A 21,711-nucleotide genomic window follows, 5' to 3' on the forward strand; every position below is an offset into this window, starting at 1 on the left:
TGGGGTAGACAGGTTTATTATCCGTAGTTATATTTTCATTATTAATGGAATACGGTTATATCCAGTGAACAGTATTGTCAGGACTCGAAACAGGAAATGGCCATATAACATCTGTTAGGTCTAAATGATTTGCAGAAACGGATGCTTCCTTTCCCTTTCACACCACCAGGAAATTTGACCAGCACAGTTATTATTCTGCTCCATCACTTCATGCATCCTGATGGACTGAGAAATGGCCTCAGTGCAGCCGCAGCACATTGCATGGCTGACCTGCTCGAAGCATAAAGCCGTTGGTGCATATTTAGACTAAAACCCTTTTTACCCGATGAGGGGAAACGATGTGAACAAAATGTACACAAGGAATAAAATGTCACATAGAGTCAAACATCCACTGGCTGCCAGTCACAAACCTGTACTTTGACATGAAACGATCAATCTATTGCTGTCTAAGTTAGAGTTTCTCTTTTTACCTCTCATCCCTGTTCAACTGTTCCCTTCTTCTTTCCCTTTTGTCCAATCCATCATGCTGATATCTGACTCTCACTCAGTTCTCTGTTGTTTCCCTTTTTGATTCACATACAACTGTGTCCTGCACTTTTCCTCCTGGGAGACCCTCACACCACACACTCAAGCATTTTAAGACCCATATCTCCCTTTTTTTCTTTGGCCCCTTGACATTTGCCTCTCATCTCCCTGTTCTGAGTTTACACACATAATTTGAATATTTTGTGCTTTGTCACTTTGTGTGTTTTCTCATATATATGTATATATATTTTATTCCTCCTAGTTTTTTTCACCACTTCTTATTATATCAGGGTTTTTGAATGTGTTCCAAGGTGATTTTCAATGAATGACTTTGGCTCTTTATTCAGTATGTGCCTCACCTGTATTTGAGAACATGCTCATGTACGCAAATATGTTTCCATCCATCAGCCCGGTAATACATGTCCGTATTCATATGTTTATGCGTCTGCCTCACTCTCATTTTCTCTCTCTATCCTTCCCTTTCCCTTCCTGTTCTCATTTCCTCTCCATCAGTAGCTAATCAACCTAAGACATGTCCAATCACTGGGTTTGAGCCTCGGTTGGTATCAGGTTAATCTCTAGGATGGGGATACTATAAGCTAAACATGACAGGGTGGAATCCACATGAAGATAATTCCATTCCCACATTTCCAAATCAGTGGATATGTCACATTCCCTGACAGGGATACAGCTATGGTTTTTTTTTTCTTTTGTTTTCTCATGCATAACCACCTCTCAGGGAATATTGTACCAATTAGTAAATACTCTAATGTCTTTTGAAATGCCCTAATAACATCCAGAATATAAACATATATATTGTAAACTGTAGGTATAACACGTCATTTTGTCTGTGCTCATTCACTTGAGCAGCAATTATCCTTTGTTTCATATTTTATTTGATTCTATGTCATCTGGCCTTCATTTTCACTTTTCTCTCCTTGTTCTCCCTCTGTAGCATTTGGGCAGAACGAATGTCACGACCCAGGCGTTCCTGTCAATGGTCAGAGGTATGGTGACCAATTCCAGCTCGGCAGCTCGGTGGCGTTTCGCTGTGATCAGGGATTCATTAGGACGCAGGTAATAATCAGATCCAAGTGTGAAGAAGCATGCACTGTACTATATGTGACTAATCTTTGCGTATTATATTATTATCATTTTCCCAGGGATCAGATCAGGTCACCTGCATCATCCAGGAAGGAAATGTCATTTGGTCTGCAGCTGTTCCTCGCTGTGAAGGTGGATATGAGCAGACGCACACAAGCACACACACACACTGACTCAAACACACACACACACACAAAGTTCCATGACTACATAGGACATTACAGTGACTGACCTCCTAGAGACTTACTCCAACTTTAAACATAGTTTCTACTTGTCTAACCCAAACCTTAACCTAAACCTTTTTTGTCCCCATAAGGAGGACAAGTCCCAAAGATGTGACTGTGTAAACAGATTTAGGTCCCCGCAACGTGACTTATAACTGGACAACACACACACACCGAGAAAAACGGTTTAATCTCTTTATGAGAAATGGGGAATCATTCAAAATGTTTCACTTGCCAGACTGTAAGGTGACAAACATTCAAGCGTCTGGCTCTTGCTGTGCAGCTTTAGTGCGCTTACGCACCTTAGAAATCGTATAAATTTCCTCTTGTAATTGCTTTAGCCTCCAGCCTCCCGACACTCATTCAGGATATTTGCATGCATCTTTCTCTCCCAACAATAATCTTAAATGAGACTGGCACAAGTTCTGCCGAAACTCGTTCAGTGAGACACATTCATTATGCGGAGATGTATCCATGGTGTGCAGATAAGCTGCGTAATAATGAAAGGACAGTGAGTGTGCCATTATTGCAACACTTTTTGAATGGGAACCACTGGACTGTGAGTGGTTTTTTTTTGTATGTCCTACATCTTCATTATATTGTCTAAATTACATTATCAAACGTTGCCTGTTAATAAATGGGATGGAGACGATCAAACTAAATAGAGTTGACACATTATTAAATACCGAGTATATGAGAAAACATTATCCCTCCCAGTGGACAGCGGAGGACAAGGACGTTTTATGTCCAGAATGACTTCAGCACAGTGCTTCAGTGTGTGTGAAGAGGTTTCTTTCTTACTCAAAGTTTCCAGTTTAGAGTGCAATCAAAAGAACGAAGGTATCACCCACTTGAGAGCAGGAGAAGTGGGAAGAGTGCAGAACATAAGCCACTGCAAATTATATATTGTAGATATCCAAGATATGGATCATGAACTCATGGCCTCATGAACTAAGTTTTTAAAGACTGTTGCTCTGCATGTTAACTTCATGACTCATCACAACGAACAGGAAACAGTGAAAACCAAAGCTGAATAAAGTTATTCAAACTCAACTACAGATAATTCTAGCATTTTAATTACCTTGATTGAGATTTAAAAGCTCTAAATGTTGCTCTAAATCAGTGTCAAGATGTGCCAGCGTCTGCCGCCCTCTGTGATTCGGGGGAAATGAGGAGCCACTGTTTTGGCATCATTTGACTCATAAATATACTTGATTACCTGCATAAATGATCACACTTTAATTATTTTTCAACTTTTTCTAACAAGACCGACGTAAAACTGTTTACTGTAGCACCAGGCTGGCACATTTTGGGAAGGTAAATGTTTATGCATGAAATCTCGAAAATCCCGAAAGGATTAGACAGCTAAAATAAATTGAGCAGATGATGAATCTGTTAGCTCAATGAAATATGAGCGTCATGTTCGTACCATAAAACAGTTACAAGAAAAAACTAGGGCTACGTTGTAGCACTAACGGGCCCGAGCACACGCGCGTTTCAAGTCTGTCGCGGTCGGGGAAGACACAGCGTTCAATGACCAAGCGCTCATCTCCGTGTTGCATGCGTTTTTTGAACTGTGGCAAGGAAAAACGCTTCACTTCCTGTAGCCAGCAGGTGGTGCTGTGATTTTAAGTCATGGTGTCTCTGTAGATGTCATCAGGTCGTGACTCTTGTCTTACATGTCTAGTTTGGACTTGATTGAACCAAATATGCCTGAGATACAGTAGCTCGTGTTTTGATGGCGTGTAATCAAAGTCTGTCGCCAGGCCACGGTCACACAGTGTAACGTACATGTTAAATATTCCTTTTTATCCTTAATCATGAACTAAAGTTATCTAACAACATTAATTGTCAAACATCTGTAAATATAAATTAGTTTCAAACACATTCAAACTGTCTGAATGACCTCTATCCCTGGGAAAGAAGATGTGTTCCTTGATCAAACCATGGTCTTTGCTGATCTCTAGTGTCTTAATATTGTAGGTTCAGCTTAGAATTTGAGTCTTTATTCTATGGAAACTTTGACGCAACGCCACAGTCACACGGTGTAACGAAAACGTGAGCTTTTGATAACTTTAGATGTCCACATTGTTGTGCTGACACTAGTATAGTTTCACTTGGTTGCGCAAAGTGGATGAGGAGGAATAGTTCCAAGTGTAAGACGTACCAAAAACAAGACATTTCCTGTTGCCACCAGGGGGCGCTGTGCTTTTAAGTGACGATTTCTGTGTTGATGTCTTCAGGTCGCGACTCTTGTCTTCTGTGTGTAGTTTGGACTCGATTGGACCAAATATGTCCGAGATACAGCCGCCCGTGTTTTGATGGCGTTTAATCAAACTTTGACGCCACGCCACGGTCACAGGCTCTGACGAAAAGTTGATTTTTTTGATAACTTTAGTACTCCATATTGTTGTGGCGACACTCGTCTAAATTTTAAGTTGATCCGATGAAAGCCCTACGACAAGTACATCAAAGTAAAAACGTGAAATATGGCCAAAATGGCCACTAAATCCAAAATGGCGGGCTTCCTGTTGCTTATTTCATAACGCACTGATAGACTTTTTTGTGCGTCTGGTCACGATACACAAGTGGGTATTTTTTTCGTGAGGATCAGTGAATGCTAAATGAGGGGCTTTTCTGTAGGTGGCGCTGTTGAGTTATTTTGCCACGCCCATTTCCAAATACTCAAGAATACGTAAATTTTCACCGCCTTCTAATTTACTGCAAAGTTTAACAACTTTTTGAGCATGTTAAAGGCCTCAAAAAGCCAATTCATTGTTGCGGAGAAAAATAATAATAATAATAATAATCTTTTCAATTTCAATAGGGCCTCACACCAGAGGTGCTCGGGCCCTAATGATTCATTTCTCTCTCTGCCATGGTGTGTGTGTGTGTGTGTGTGCGTGTGTGTGTGTGTGCGCGCCCTGTAGCTCCATGTGGAGGCCATCTTACAGCTCCTACTGGTGTTCTGCTCTCTCCTGGTTGGCCTTCCTTTTATAAAGACTCTCTAAATTGCCAGTGGGTGATTGAAGCACAAACAGACCACGCTGTGAAGATCAACTTTGAAAGGTAAGTAATTTGGTTATGTAAATATGGAGAGATATTAAGTTTCTTAAAGTCGTTCTCACGGTAAACATACAGAGTTGATGATAAAGTCATGAAGTCAGTTTTTCTCCCTCTTCTAACTCAGATAGTGCATCATTTAGTTTGTCTTTCAGAAGCATTATAAATTAGTCACGATTTTAAATGCCATTGGTGAGTTTTTACCCCGGTAAATGATTTATGTTTTGTTTTTCTTTGCATATTTGTCCTGGAATTAAGCCCAGAGCAGACACACAGTGGCCTGACATTGCTATAGATAAATTATGTCTTCTCTGTTTGTAGATGCAGAGTTCATTTCACAGTCACGTGTGAAATTGGCTGGTTAATTGTCCAGTTCGCTATTCATATATCATTGAGATAAAATGCTTGTCCATTGTGTGTGAGTGTGTCGGAACGATCTCAATCTGCCACTATCTGATGTTCTTGATGGAGATATTGATAAACAGGCCTCCAGGAACCAACTCCGATGCCACAACTGCACACAATTTCACAGTCAGTCCCCAAGACAGAGCACAGGCACTGAAGACAAAAGTGAGACAGGGGGAAAACAAGTCAGTCGTTTAGCTAATTAGTTACACAAGATGGTTATGCATTGTGTTTTTTTGCCAAGTGTATTCCTAGAAAGGTCACCAGTCTGTTCCTGTGCTCGCAATGAATTACTTCAACAAAATTAAATCTGCTGCATTTTTGTTTTAATATCATTTGCTGCTGACTATAAAATGTTTGCTGTTAGTTTCATTAGGCTGCACACTGAATATGTATGCCAGTCATATGAATGTAATCCTTTTGTATGTCTGGTTATTGTGCATGTTTGTGTGTGTGTGTGTGTGTGTGTGGTTTTTTTTTTTTGTGTGTGTGTGTGTGTGTGTGTGTGTGTGTGTGTGTGTGTGTGTGTGTGTGTGTGTCTAGATTTCAGACTGAGGTCAACTATGATACACTGGAGATCAGGGATGGCCCCTCTGCCTCCTCCCAACTGATTGGTGAATACCACGGCACCCAGGCACCTCATTTCCTGATATCCACGTCCAACTTCCTGTTCTTGTTGTTCACCACGGACAACAGCCGCTCCGCAGCGGGCTTCAGCATCAGATATGAAAGTAAGGCTGATTGACTGGATGATAGAAATGTTTAGTAGACGCACACACACCGTATCTCTTGCCGACGCTCAGAAGCACGAGTGTCTCAGCTCGGCATAATTACACACAGACACCCTCCTCTTTGACAATGAGGTATTTGTGCTTGTGTGATGTGATTCTCAGGTGTGAAAATGGAGCTAGACTCTTGTCTCGATCCTGGCATCCCAGTCAATGGTGGTCGCCATGGCAGCATCTTTTCCATTGGCTCCCGCGTCTCATTTACATGTGACCTAGGATACACACCGAGTGATCAGGAGCCAATCGTCTGTGAGCAGAATCATCAGTGGAGTCACGCTCTTCCCAGTTGTGACGGTAAGAATCTTCTTTCCTCTCATTGTAGCCCTCTTGATGAGGAACTGTCGTGTACTGAAGCCTTTAGCATCATTCTCCAAAAATAATTTATGAACTGATAGATATGCGAAGGAAAAGGAATTCACAAGAATATTGGTGTTCTCATATTCTCAGAGAATATATATCTAACAGAGAAGATGTTATTGATATAAAAAAGTGTAATATCTCTGTCAAGAGAAGAGAAAATGCCCTTGGTCCTCCTGAGGTACTTAAAATAAAACCCAGCTGAGAGGACATTTGTAAATAGTTTTGTCAAAAGCAAGACTAAGTCTTTTGCTTGGCCAATGAAGTGACCTTGATCTAAATGTACTATTGGATGAATAAGCAGGGGCCTGGATTGATTATGTAAGATTTTGATATAACATTTTTTGTTTCTTACAAAAAGGAGCAGCAAGCTTTTTCTGCATTGCAGAATAAGAATCACCCATTGAAAAATAGTGAAACACTGATCCAACAGTGAAGTGGTTTTCGACAATGACTTCATGTTTTCTTTACAGTAGCTCCTTATCCATACAGGGTCACAGGGGATGGGGCTAATGCCAGCTGACAGTGGGTCAGTGAACCCTGGTCAGGTCTCAAGTAATTCATTCACACTCACACCTATGGATAATCGAGAGTCACTAGAGTAATGCCTCAGCATCATTTAAAGGAAATCCCTGCAGATACCGCCAACAATTGAAATCCCAACCCAAGCATCAGTCATTAGGGATGTTCCAACAAGCTTTTAATGAGGCTATGAAGCTTAACACTGCACCTATCACCAAATTATTGGTAAATCTCTAAATATACTAAATGCTCTAGTGCTAGCAAATCAATATCAGTTTTCACAATACTTAAAACTTCTAATATAGGTATATTGATCTTTCAGTTGAGTTGCTGACTGAACTATTACATTGAGCTCTTAGCTAATTGTGACACTGGTTTAAAGATTTGGGAACCAAAGAAATTACACAGGGCAGATTGAGATAAAAGCCCCATTAACCAGCCATCGGGCAGGTATATATCTAATAGATAGGCAGAATCTGGCCAGGAGCGACCAGTACTGCAGCAGCAGTGTGCTCATACATACCTGACAACAGTACTTCACAGTTACATTTGCTCAGTTTTGTTTGTTTGGTCTGAATCAGAGAGCTTTCAGCAGAGTTGCACAAACAAGGATGAAATGGGCTCAGACCACTGAGAAAAGACTCCGTGCTTGCCCGTCTACGTCTCTCACAAACACCTGGACCAAACTAGGTCTGGGTGCAGAGTGTGACGCACCTGTGATGCTGATCTGTCGTGTCTCATGCATGTCTGTTGTTAACACAGGAAGTGCGTCAGCTGCTGCGTGGGTTTCTGCTAAAACAGCTGTATTTTCTCTAAAGGCCTATGTACTCAACAAAACTCCTGCAGTGTTTACCACGACATCACTAAATTATTTCATCCATACTAGGATATTAATTAGCCTAATGACTTGTTTTGCTTCTTTTTTTTTATCACGGTGTAACGGACAGCCATAGTGTTAATTGTACACATAGTGTTAATTGTACAATCAATTCCTCCACTCCAACTTAAGCCCTACTTCAATGGCCAGAATCGGACTCCCAGCCTCAGTGTAATCATGCAGGTCAACAGGCTCTACTGAAACAGACGCTCGCTGGCCACTCTCAAGCCCTCGCTCAGCTCACTCTATCAAAGGGGATGAACACACAAGCGACTGATTTGATCGGCCGATTGAAAAGAATCCAATTTGAAAGCCAAAGTCAGGATGTCTCAACTTGGGAGTGAGTTCATACAGAGGCAATCTATCTCACTGTATCACTCATATAACATAAGCAGTTTTAAAACGGCAACCGTGGCATTTTCAATTTCCAGCTCCGCATGCAATCTCACCAGACAGCTGTCACATCTCAAGACTCGCTTTATTTCCTGAAACAGTTTGAATATCTCCACTAAGATTTTATATGTCATGGTTTGCTTTTAGAGAGGATCATACGCCTGGAATTTGTCAGACTAACTTTTAGATTAGTTCATTCATGTCCTTGCCTATTCTGTTACTTTGCACTTTTTTTGTGACAATTTCACATATCAAGTTCACCTTATATTCATGTTTTGGGACTTTAGGCGGATACCACAACAAAAGCCAGCCTTGGATATCTCACCTCAGTTCAAAAAAGAGAGAAAATCATCGTTGAAAAAAAAACTCCCACGGCCAGGCTTAAAATTAGCGCCCATGAATCATCTCAGATGCAAGCTCAACAATTTCAATAAGATAATATCTCGCTCTGTCACCACACACTTTGGATTATAAACTGACAGTTGTGCATCTGAAAGAAGAAAACAAAGCGATGTGTGCTGCAGCTGCAGGCATGTAGAGACCATTCCCTCCCAGTATAATGCCACAGCATCTGCTGGATCCGAACCACTCATCTTATTCCTGCAGGTCAGCTGAACAGATAATACACAACCCTGGTGGCTCTTTCATTTGTCAGGGAGGATATTGAAGGGGCACCGTGACATTTTAAAGCTCGCAGTGGGTACCAAGACAACAACTTGTTAGAAGTGACCAAAGACACAGTATCCCCTCTTAGTGTCGTTCTTTCTTTCTTTTTCAGTTTTTAATTCAGTTTTTTTCATTACAGCTCTTTCTCTCTCTCTCTCTCTCTCTCTCTCTCTCTCTCTCTCTCTCTCTCTTTTACCCAGAAGAGACACACGTATGCACTCACAGACCTCTGCATGTGCCTCTCTCAACCAGGGTCATTTAGTCAGACTCTGTCCTAGTTTTACCTGATGAGAGGCAGGGACAAATCTCATTGGCACTGGTTCCCGCTGCCTCGGAGCATAGACTGCTGCCTTTTTACTCCAACCTAATTCTAACCCTAAAACGAAGTCTTAGCCCTACAATGGCCCTGAGGACCTGCCACACACTGTCCTCACTTTCTCAAAATATCTTTTCTCAATTAGGTCTATGCTAAGAGAAGATAGTATACACACGCACACACACATACTGGAGTAGCTTAAGAAACAGGAGGTGGAACATTTGTCACCATAAAGTCAAAATACAAACCTATCATCAAATGAATCTTCACAGTGTTTATAAGTTTGAACTAAAAGGGAATTTGTTTGCATCAATACACAGTACATATATATATATTCAAACCTTCACAATCAGACAATAATTATATTAACAGTGAACATTACTGTCTGTGATTTGCTTTATGGTGAGAAGAACACTTTTTATTTTCAAACATCTTGGAAGTATTTTTCAATGAATTAAATCAAACTGAAAATAGCTAAAAACGGTTCATATATATTCTTTCCTGAATAGTCTGTAATTCACCACAGTCACTCTTCTGCTCTGCATTTTGTCACTGTTGTAGTGGTTTTTCTTTCTTGTGTCCTCCTGCCGTTTTATTTATATCTAAAAGGAATATTTGGGACCTAATTGTGCGAACGAACATTCTCCGGAGTTCATGGGTGAAGCAGCTTCTGCCTGGGGGGTGCAGTGGTTGGTGTTGCTGCCTCACAGCAAGGAGGTTCTTTCTGTTGGGAGTTCGCATATTCTCCCCAAGCCTGCGTTGGGCTCCTCTGGTCCTCTGTGAAACACTGGTGACCTGCTCAGGGTGTCACTCCCTGTCAGCTGGGATTGACCCTTGAAATAATAAGTTTTATAGCGAAAGGAAGAGAAACCTTCCTCTGTCACATTTTTCTCTCCCCTGATTTCTTTTGCATTAACTCCAGCTCTGGCCTTCACCCTTTATTTCTTGCTCTCTTGAGCTTTATGCAAAAGCTGCATATTTAATCTTTTAGTAGGAAGGGAAGAATCTTAATAACATTCCATTTACTGCATATTTTTTTATTGAGTATCTATCTTTCACATCCTGGTCAGGTGGTCAGGCCATAGAAACAATGTCAACATTGGGAAGGGGTTTGGATCGTCGTTAGAAACACAGTTACTTAAAATGATGACATCCATTCAGAACTCAGCCTGTGTTGCAGTTCATGGTGTTACCTTTTTTTTGTAGAGCTGTGTTTTCTCAAGTGTCATCTATCCTCCCTAAGACTCGTCTCATGGTTGGTCAAGATGCACAGACGATTCACAGACCCCGGCATCAAATGCACAAGATGGCAGTGTTCGTATCAAAGCTGATTTGGCTTCATTAGTGGATAGTGGGAGGAAGTGGGGACGCGTCGTCCATCTTGACATGCAGTGTGTGGGTCTAATCAGCCAGAGGGTTGAAAATACACCTGTGCACTGGGCTCATAAAGTTCAGGCAATGTTTAATGTGGTTTCCAATCGGATGGTAAGAACCTGGAGGTGAGAAATGTGTCATTAAGAGGTGACCACTGTAATGAGGACATGGGTATCGAAGTTAAGTAGAAATTAGTCAGGATCTTCTTGACGTCTTTGTGTTTCCTGCTAAATGTGAAGGATTTGTTCAGGCCTTCTCTCACAAATCACATAGTGACATGTCACAGGTGGAGAATCACAGGCTTAAACAAAGAAATTATTTCATCTTGTGAATAGAACAGATCCAGCATGAATGTTATCTGGAACACCTGGGCCCTTTCTACTGTTACAAGTCAAAATGTCTGCTGTGAAAAAGAAATGTATTCTCCTTCCCCCTTTCCACTCTTCTTTATCTGTCACTTTTTTCCTGTAGCTCTTTGTGGAGGCTATGTTTATGGTAAAACGGGGACTATTCTGTCTCCTGGCTTTCCTGACTTTTACCCCAACTCTCTGAACTGTACCTGGACTATAGAGGTGTCTCATGGGAAAGGTAAGAGCACACATACACAGAAACTCTAATTTCTGCCTTCATATGTTAAAAAACAACATTTGTTAAACCAATTATATCTTCTGCTGTGTATCTGTGCATCCACTCATGCATCCATCTTTCTACCCATCCCTCCATTCATCTGTCCATCTGTCCATTCATTGGTGGACTTACAGGAGTCCATCTGGTTTTTCACACTTTCCATCTGGAGGAGAACCATGACTACCTGACCATCACGGAGGACAATAATTTCTTTGTCCCAGTTGCTCGACTCACCGGCTCTGTGCTGCCCCCTAGTGTCAAAGCAGGACTCTTTGGGAACTTCAGTGCTCAGCTACGATTTATATCGGATTTTTCCATGAGCTACGAAGGCTTTAATATTACTTTCTCAGGTAAGAGCACTTGATCAGAATTTGTGTTTTGTCAACATGGATGTAATGGACAATAAATCGGTCTTACTTTGTTTTCAAGAAAGGCTGATCCGAGAAAATATCATAAACTTCGGGAAATAGTTGTTACACAGTTGCATTCATTTGAGCTAATATCGTAAAGTGAAAAGCTATTCACTAAACCGAAACAGAAATAGACATCGTTAAATCCAATTTTATGCCTTTTTTGGCTGATTAACTTTATAATCATTGTCACAGACCTTACATAAAAAATAAAATGGTGATGCTTTACTCTTAGCCCCATTCAAGACTGTCTCAACCCCTGTCCACTTTATAGAGTCACGTCTTTGTCTCATTGTGGTGTGCTGAGCTGTAATGGGCTCATTACTACTACTTCACACTTGAAAGCCAGGTCTGACAAATGATGCAAAGGTCATATTTATGCTTTATTTAAAGTGTGTTTTTAGTATTCAGTAATTTTTAGTTTTGCAAGAGGAAAGAGAACAGATGAAGATGAACGGTACGGAATGGTCGGTAAATCTGTTTAGCTGCTCCACCTCCGGTTGCTCAGCCACTTCCCTGAGGTGGGGGACGAGACAGTCCTCACTGGGGCTACTGGGCTCTGTGTTTTGATGTCACACAATGGCAAAAGCAATACACATCAACAAATACAATATGTTGTTGTTTCTTCAGTTCTCTTTGATTAATTATATTACATTGTGGGATTTAAATGAAGCCTTAACTTAATTATTGGAATTTTGAGAAGTTACAGTTACTTGTGAATAGTTTGGCTAGTTTCCCTTAGAGAGATAGAAAAATTCAGGGCTATGCTGATGGAGGGGTGGGTATAGTGGTTGAGTCCACAAGGCACTTCTGGAGTTACAGGGATAAACAGTGTTGCAGCAGATCCAATACAATTGAAGTCAATGGCGACATTCATATTCGACTCGAGAAAGAGGTCATTTACACCTAAATGTCAATTGGTATCTTCCTACGAGGTGTAAACATGGTGTTCATGACCTTGTTTTGAGTCGAATCTAAATGTCGGGGCTTACGGGCACTTGGAAGACACCACACATGCAGTATGGAGGCAGTTTATGATTTTTAACTTGTTTTATTACGTCTGAAAAACTGACACACCATTGACTTCCATTGTATTGGATTATGCTCTTACAAAGTTTCATCAGCTAGCTGTAACTAGCTGCAGTGCTTTAACTGCAGTTTGGCTTTAGTCTTAATTTTCTTGTGTTTACAAATATTTTTGTTAAAAAAGTATACTTTTTAATGGGATCTTTTAAGGTATATAATATCGTAAAAAAGTCCAAAACAGATAAGAAAATGTTGGCTTTGTGGCGCAGTGTTGTGATTAATTGTCTGGATAACAATATGAGTTTTTAATCATCTGCTTGAATAACATGTGATGTTTCACTGTTTCAGGTTTAAAGTTTTCCTAAAATGTAGTGAAGTTCTTTCTATATATTGTGCACGACTTTAGTCTATTTATTATGTATTCGATACAAATTTATTTGACTCTCCTGGATGTTTAGAGTACGACTTGGAGCCGTGCGAGGATCCCGGTGTGCCGGCGTACAGCAGGAGGATGGGATTCAGATTTCGAGTTGGTGACTCGCTGGCCTTCTCTTGTTTCCATGGCTACCGACTTGAGGGAGACAGCAAAATCACTTGTCTGGGAGGAGGCAGGCGAGTCTGGAGCAACACACTGCCACGATGTATAGGTAAGACACTAAAGTACACGTAGAATCACTGGCTGAGTTGTGTCTCAGGGAAAATGTGAAGTAAATTGCCACTTCACACAAGACATATGAAGGTGATGTTTATTGTTGTGCAGAGAGCGTGGGCATTGCACTTTAAACTCGTTGAACTTTCCTTATACAACGGAACAATATACTAAGTAATGTTGCTATGTCAAAAGTATTTCTGCCTTCATTATTTATAGTTTGGAGTGGTTTATCTTCTATGAAAATATCTGGTAGCTTGTAAAATACAACTTTCAAATTAACTTCTTCAGCACATGAATGAGCCCAAGGGTGAAGTATCAGCATTTTCATGGTTGTAATTCACCAATGGTTTATTGCTGACACAATGGTAATTTACTATTATTTGACTGGTTGAGTGTTGGTTTTATATGCCTGGATTTGGCTTTTAGCAGGTCATAATTTGCTGGTATTTGATGAGTATCAGTGTTTCCCTGGATGCTGCTGGCAATTTATGAGAGGCTGACTGGTGGCTGCTGGTAATTTCCAAGCCCCCAAAAAGAGCAGACTGAAGCTGCTATAATAGCACTCTCTGTCAAGAGATCAGACCTGACTAAGAGGAACCCGAGCAACAGCAGCTGGCAACGGCCACCGGTTTCATCGCTCTCTTTCTTTCTAAATGTCCGTCTCTTAACTTCTCTGTCTCTCTGTCTAACTTTCTAACTGTTTCTCCTCCTCTCCCTCAGCTTTTGCCCAGTCCTTGGGTAGATAATTAGGCCATTAGATGTTTTATGAAAAGCGTTAATGCTGTGTCTTTTGTTACTCCCATTTTCCCTTTTCTAATTTCTCACTGCATATTTTCAAAGGGCTCTAGTCTAGGTCCATCTACTACCCTCTCTTCTTTTCCAACTTTCTCTTCACACCCTATTCTTCTCCCCTACGCTACTCTCTTTTTTCCTCACACACTGCTTGAGCACCCTTGAATAACCTCCTGTTAAAAAAAACACAACTAAATAAAATTTACAAAGATGTTGTTTTGAATTTCAGATTTGTTCAGATTTGATACAAACTGTATCTTTTTATTTTTATCTGAGTGAGTTCCATATTGTTCCACACCGCCTTCTCTCTTGTCTATCTCATTACTTCAATTTCCTCTTTATCCCTTCCCAAGCAGTGGTGGTCCTCCTCAGTGGGAGTTAAAAGCCTGCTCGGCTCACTTCTTTTCTCCTCTCCTCATTTACATACGACAAAACTCTATTTGCACAAAGTACCACTTATTTGAATTCCTAAACTTTGATAGGCGCTGCACCTGCCAGATAATTCTGTATAATTTATAGGAAATACTCTTTCTATCGAAATCATCCAGACCTGCTTCTCAGCGGTGTTTTTCATTTTACCCTCTTATGTATAATTGGTTTGCTTTTGAATGAGTTTGCTGCTCATTATGTTTGTTGCCATTGTCTTGTTTAAAGTACATTTCAAACGTACATTTCAGTCCTTTTAAGCTGCTGTATACTTTATGCTTCATTGTCATCATTATTATCATGTCTGCATATTTGAATAAGGTTTGTGGTTATAAAGGATGTGCTCTTTTCTCTAATCTCTCTTTTCATGTAAAATGATGAGTCCTTTGCCATCTCATTCCGACTGCGCAACAATAATTAGGTAGAATTGCTGTGATTTTGATCCATGGTGTCCTTGTCCCCTTTCTTCTGTTGCTGTAGCTGAGTGCGGCGCCTCCTCATTGGGGCCAGAAGGGGTTCTCCTTTCTCCCAACTTCCCCTCAAACTACGATAATAACCACGAGTGCATTTACCGCATCACCACTGAAAAGGGCAAAGGAATCGGGCTGAAAGCTGAGAGCTTCTCATTGCAAGATGGAGACAATCTCAAGGCATGTACACACACACACACAAACACACACACGCACACACACACACACACACACACACACACACACACACACACACACACACACACACACACACACACACACACAAATAATATGCACATGTTAACAAGATCAGCTTTCCTCAATCAGGATGCACATGGATGGCTTATTTATTCAACAATTCAAGCACACATATAAACTCACAGTAAAAAAAAACTTATTATAAGTAAAAATGTATCCAACACAACCACCATAACCCTGTCTGTGTTGTAGTAAAACTGTGGTTCATGCTGGCTTCAAATGGAAATTTAAGAATTCCAATTTTTTTATCTAAATTAGTTCTAAGGAATGAGATGATGAGGGGGGTGAAAACAAGGATTTATGTACAGTAGCTGTTAGCTATGTTGAATGTTTTGGTCCCCAGATGTGAATAGCATCAAAAGCATCAACTTGAATATGTACATACACCTAAATATTTGAAGAACATTACTGCGGATAGTATTCAATTATATAACCTTAATTAATAGAATATCCACCCTCAACTTGACTTGTGTATATATTTTTTGTTGATGTTTGTCACTTCAGTACCTCCCCATGGTTTTCTTCATTTATTTAGCAAGAAGTGCGGTTAGCTGCCTGATACCAGAACAGTGACAAACTGAAGTAACCTTTCATATCAGGGATGTTGGAATGGTGTCATTACTCCCTCTTCTTTATGTAAAGGAGCTTGTACTATTTCTGCACAACCAATGTAAGCACTAACAGTAGGTGATAGGATGAACCATCAGTCTATCACTGTTTTGCAAAAACCAGTCAAGAGGAAAATAAAAACATCTCTTTCATCAGTGCCTGTCTGCACTCTACATATTCTCCAGTCCTGATATAACCGCTGATAAGTAGCATACTAAGTTATTTTGGACCTGTCACTGCTGTGGTGGTCAGGTCTTGCTGTTCTCAGACCTAAGAACAACCAATAACTGCCCATAGTTCCTTCCTAAAATTGCACTGATTGGTCTGAACCACTGCGATTCAACCACAAGCAAATAGTTTGGAACCTGGCAAGATTGAGCTTGCTAGAAATCCAGCTGCCTCGCAAGATTACTTTGGAAGTGACTATCACAGCCATCTGCTCCCGGCAAGAAACCACAGCCGGCGCTAGAGGAAACTTATAGCACATATAGCACCTTTAACACAGAACCAAAGAACTACCTTGAATGAGAATTTCTCCTCCATATATTTGATGTCTTTCCACTTCAGATATATATTTTGTTGCGGTGCTGAGTCCAAAGTTTTTTTTATCCAAGCCCATTCTGCAAGCTTTTGTTCCAGCAGCGAACACCTGGCCCAATTAAGATGTCAGGAAACTTGTAGTCCTTCATTATGTGAGGCGTTCAAGAACAAGACTGGAAACACAAGCAACCGGAAGGGCTTTGAATCCTGCTTTTATCCAGTATGTAGTTAAATTGTATTACCGAGGTCCAGGTCCCAGATGTTAGATGTGTTAAACATTGCTGTAAGAGGCAATAACATCCCTGCAGGGGTTTATTACCCATGTTCTCTATTAGTGCTCCTGCTGAAGTGGCCATCCATGGCTGAACGAATACATGAGAAGCCGGGGCACCAGGGATCAATTCTTCCTCTCTTAACCCCTTTAAGGAACAGATTGTTCTGTTAGTCTATAGAATTATTGTTCTTTTTGGAGGTTAACGCTGGGTTTAATGCACTTATGGTGACACATTTGGGTCAAAAAGGGACAAGTAATTCCACATTTTGTAGTTGCAAAGAATTAAGAAAACGTTTTGCATTAAGAAAACATTCTTAATGCTGTAAGATAAATCATAAAGCAGAGGCAATTCAAGTTTGTTCATGTGTAGAGAAGGTTTTCATTTGAAGTTAAGATTTGTATTTGTAGACTATATTTGTGTGGTTTTTTAACCAGATTGTGGATAAAATCTTTGTAAAAATTAGTGATGAGGTATCACAAAGATAGAACTGCTTTTGTGCCCAGATACAAAGCTGCAAAACTGTGTGTAAAACCCATTGTCCCAACACTTTGTGTCACACTGAATTTAAAAGTATGAGCTTCGACCCTGTTTTTACACCTGAATCTTACTTTATTTATTTGTGTAACTTCACCATTTATATAATTTGTTTTATGTCATAATTCTTTTTTTTTTTAACAAAAAGATACATTTTCTACAGAGACATATTGTTTATAGATTTAAGATACATTGACAACACAATACAGAATACAAATAGAAATATTTTGTACACACGCCCGTTGTTAAAAGAAAACAAATTAAATATTTTCAGCACAAGGTACAAATTGCAGAATTATTTTAAAGGTTAAAAACATTTGATTTACAACTAAAAAACTTTGAAATCATTTGTGAACATCACATCTGTCAGGATGTGAGTGATGTGTGATAAAGAAAGTGTTGAACATAGATGCTTTGTATGAATTTGTGTGGATGGCCGAATAACAAAAACTGCTCTCTGAAGAGCTTTGAGTGGTCATCAGGGCTAGAAAAGTGCAATCTGAATACGGACCATTACCATTTACAATCTGAAAATCAGTTTGACCCTAATTTGTGTCCAAACATGTGAAAAAAATAAGTTAATTATGTTTTTTTTCTCCGTTTTCTGGTGCCCTTGCGAATTTGAAGGATTTGTTGTTGTCACAATGTGCATTCAAGGTTTAATTGAAGCATTAACATAGTATAAACTAGTGTACGTGTGAACTATAAAGAGAATTACAGATGTTTTCCCGACTCATTATTCTGTATAAGTCTTCTCTCGGGAATATGAGCCCACTTCAGTGTCAGTTAGGAGCAGCTGTGTGAACTGTATTACCGTCTTGATGTTGTCCTACAGACATCTTCTGAAATATTTCTATTCACAATGTATCTTAGCGGTATTAGGCCTGTGGGCATGGTTGAGCCAGTATGTGGTTGGAGTGTATTATCAGTATTAGGTGTAGTAGAGCATTGGCTCAGCCTGCCTGTGGTTAAATTGTGTTAGCAGGTTTGTAACTGAAGTTTAATGCGGCTCAACGTCATTGTAAAAGGTGGAAACGTTCCCAGTGGAACATCCATCAAAAAATCAAATCCCCCTGAAAGAAAGGAAAGTCACAGCAAATTAGGTTTGTGTTCGTCACACGATATTTGACACAGCATTCTCGGTAACGCAACACACTGCGTAATTACTCCAGAGATACAGTCTAGTCTTTCACACTAACACGTATTCCACATACCCAACGTTATACTTCCGTTATGTAGGAATTCTATAATTAAAGGATCATGTGCGTGTTGTTTCTTAGGTTATTAATATTTTATATCAGTATGATAACTTAAAAGTATACACATTAATATCATGGGTTTTATGTTCGAGTCAGCCCCATTTCCAAGAAGTATTAAATTATTCCGATAATCTTTTCAAACGCGCCATACTTGTTATTGCTTTACATCCTCTATGTTTCATAATATTTCTCAGAGGGTATTAATTCACGCTGCTCTCTCTACTACTTTTTGTTGTAGATGTGAAGCTAAGCTGTTAAAAAACGCATGTCATGTTAGTGTAGTCACATTGTAATGTTTAATTTAGCTCATGGAGCATTTAGTGACTTTACTCATGATGTTAACACAGGCGCTGAGATCACATAAACAATATCAAAACCCTGTGAATGTCCTGTTTCTTCACATTTACAGTTTGGTGGCAGTGGGTTGGAAAATAAACTGCAGCAGACACATTCCCAAGAAGCGAAACAATGCAACCACTTAAAAAGTTCAGGAATGAATTCATTTGTCTTTGTGTGTTTGTTCCCTTTTCACTATTTCGTCAAACGCATTTGCAGATTTTTCACTTGAGAATAATTTTCAAATGTATTGGGCACATTCAAAGTCATGTAATGTAGTCACTATGTAACGATTAGCATGCTGTGGTTTAATTATCTTAAGCCTACTGCAGCCAGCTTGTGTGATGGAACTGGGTATTTATAAGGGCAATGACTATGTACAACTTGTCTGTTAGTTATAAATTTCCCTAAGAATTAGCGGAAAGCCAAGTGCAAACTATAATGAACTAGAAGGAAATCCCCAAAGTGCCACTTGGGCTTGCAATTAGCATGCCACTCCCCAGGCTGAGCGTGATGGAGCCAATGCCTGCTACTGCTGCTGAACACTGAACACAGACCATTTGTTTCACAATGGTTCAGTCTAAAATCTCCGGTAAATATGAACCAGACACTTCCATCTTCTTCTGCTTTTGGTGAAAGTTTTTGCCCTGGTACTGTAGAGGGGGAAGAAGAGCCAGGTTCAAATCGCCTAAAACCTCCTCTAATACAGTGCTTGACTAATTTTACTCTGATGTTCACCCGCCCCGAGGAGGGGAACAGAGAGGGTGAGACAAAATGGGGAGGGGGGGTTGCAGGAATTGTTATGAAAATAGAGGTGGTCGGAGAGCAAGCGGAGAGAGAGAGAGAGAGTGAGACAGACAGAGAGAGGAGGGGTGGCAGATGGTGACATGTTGATTTATGAGCTGCAGGGCTTTTTCATTAACCATACTGAGTTTTACAGAAACTGAGGGAGGAGGCGAGAAAGATAGAATGAAAGTGGGAGAAAAACAGAAGGAGAGCAGGAGAGAGAGACGGTAAGATGGAACATTTTGGGGACACTGACAGAACTGGAGGGATGTGCAGGCGTAGAAACAGGAAGAGCGAAATAAAGTGTTAGGAGAGTAATGCTGCAGATATTATTACACTGCTCCTCTGTTTTAAAAGAATCTTTTTTTTTTCGGCTCATTTTCACTCTGTCCTTTACCAGGTGTCTCTATCTTCCTCCTCTCTCCGTCCAAACCTCCCACCCACTACACTGTTTTTGGCCTCACGCAGAAGTGTCTCCTCCGTCACCTTGGCCCTTTATCTTTGGCGTTCCTGCCACCTGCAGACCTGTCACCACCAATCTGCGGAAATGTCCCCGACTGGCAAATATAAGCACTAGCAGTTCACATTTATATTCCAGCTGTGCGGTTGTATTATGAGGTACTTCAGAGTCCTAATTCCCTCCTTCAAACTGCAGTCAAAAGTAGACTGCACTTCCCAAACTACTGCTTCTCCACACAGCGAAGCTGCAGTCATCAGTAGACTTTAGATGAAAAAAGTTACCTCGACACAAAAAGTTGTTTGATGTCAGATATTTTGTATCTAGCCCTTGAAATGTTTAAACATTAACCATATAGATGTGTGTGGGTTTTCTTCTGCCTACTCTCCATTTCCTCTCTCAGGGCATTGCAAACGGTATTTTCCCTAAAATATGACTAAATACACAGCTTCCATTTGTCCGATCACTTTGTTGTATGTATCTAGGTCAGCACACTCAGGCGCAAAATGACAAACTGTGCATTTAGTCCCATTTTAGAGAAAAGTATAAAAAAAAAGATACTATACCATTGATGGATTTCGAAGCTATAAATTAAATTATATGAATATTCTTTGATAATATACATAAACTTTGATTTTAATATAGCAACCCTAACCCTAACCCTAACCCATATTTACTAACACATTTTGCCGAAAGTGTTTTAAAAAATGTTCAAACTGTCCTGGACCTTGCAGGGCCAATGTCATCTGCTGAGGGATATCTCTATGTCAAGATATTTAAATCTATTTTAAAGGTGAACACGCTCTAATCAGAGGTGTAAGACGACGGCTCTTGAGTGGGAATCTGAAAGGTAGATGGTGTTTCTTAGCCCCGCCTCCCAGCACTGCGTTCTAAAGGCACATTTTTAAAGAGAGGCACTTCAGCCTAAACCTGAGGTGAAGTTACACTTGGAAACAGAGCGAGCAGCACATTTGGAAACGAGTGAAGTTTGCATATCAGCCCTTCAGCTGGATGCTGTTACACTGTGTCATTTGTGTCATTAAACTCAAGCTTGCTTTGTGTTGCCAAGTTGCAATGATCTTATTTGGCAGCTTTCACTCTACCCACTGTATCTCCTTGTCTCCCAGTGCACATTGACAATAAATTACCTCCAGCTGTTTTCCTCTTGTTTGGGCTGCCAGTAAACAGTTGATGATCATAATTCAAACGATGAGAAGCAGAATTTTCATATCAAATAAGATTGAGGCAAAGGAGCCAAGATGCCAACATCTCTTCATAATTTTCACCTCCTCTAAGATGTGCAGCAGAATCTCAAACCAAGTCACACACACGCACACACACACCTTGACTTGCTGTTTTCAACACTGTTCAGTTAACATGCAAACTGAGGCCTCTAGGTTTACTGACGATATCTAGGAAACACACTCTATTACTCCTCAGCGGTTTCCTCTGTAGAGGATTCTGTAGCACTATAACTTTTCAAAATGTAAACACAAATTTAGAACACTTATCAAACCTAGAGACACCTTCAACTGTGAATAAGCTTCTTTTTATTTTTCATCTAGGTCTGCAATATCCCCACTGCCAATACTCAAATTAAAGTGATGCTTAAATCTGCTGCTTCCCGCAGGTGCTAGACA

General features: G+C 40.2%; 1 protein-coding gene across 1 annotated transcript in view; it reads left to right on the forward strand.

Moving 5' to 3' along the window:
- Nucleotides 1-21,711, forward strand: part of LOC132998374 (CUB and sushi domain-containing protein 1-like) — a 297,197-nt gene that overhangs the window by 176,968 nt on the left and 98,518 nt on the right. Inside the window, exons 15-23 of the mRNA XM_061067984.1 lie at nt 1,481-1,602; nt 1,689-1,761; nt 4,784-4,922; nt 5,865-6,052; nt 6,215-6,403; nt 11,086-11,202; nt 11,376-11,591; nt 13,136-13,324; nt 15,028-15,197. Coding sequence (XP_060923967.1) covers nt 1,481-1,602; nt 1,689-1,761; nt 4,784-4,922; nt 5,865-6,052; nt 6,215-6,403; nt 11,086-11,202; nt 11,376-11,591; nt 13,136-13,324; nt 15,028-15,197 — 1,403 coding nt within the window. The remainder of the gene's footprint in view (nt 1-1,480; nt 1,603-1,688; nt 1,762-4,783; nt 4,923-5,864; nt 6,053-6,214; nt 6,404-11,085; nt 11,203-11,375; nt 11,592-13,135; nt 13,325-15,027; nt 15,198-21,711) is intronic.

Source organism: Limanda limanda, chromosome 3 (genome assembly GCF_963576545.1).
Source record: "Limanda limanda chromosome 3, fLimLim1.1, whole genome shotgun sequence".
Classification (NCBI taxonomy): Eukaryota; Metazoa; Chordata; class Actinopteri; order Pleuronectiformes; family Pleuronectidae; genus Limanda; species Limanda limanda.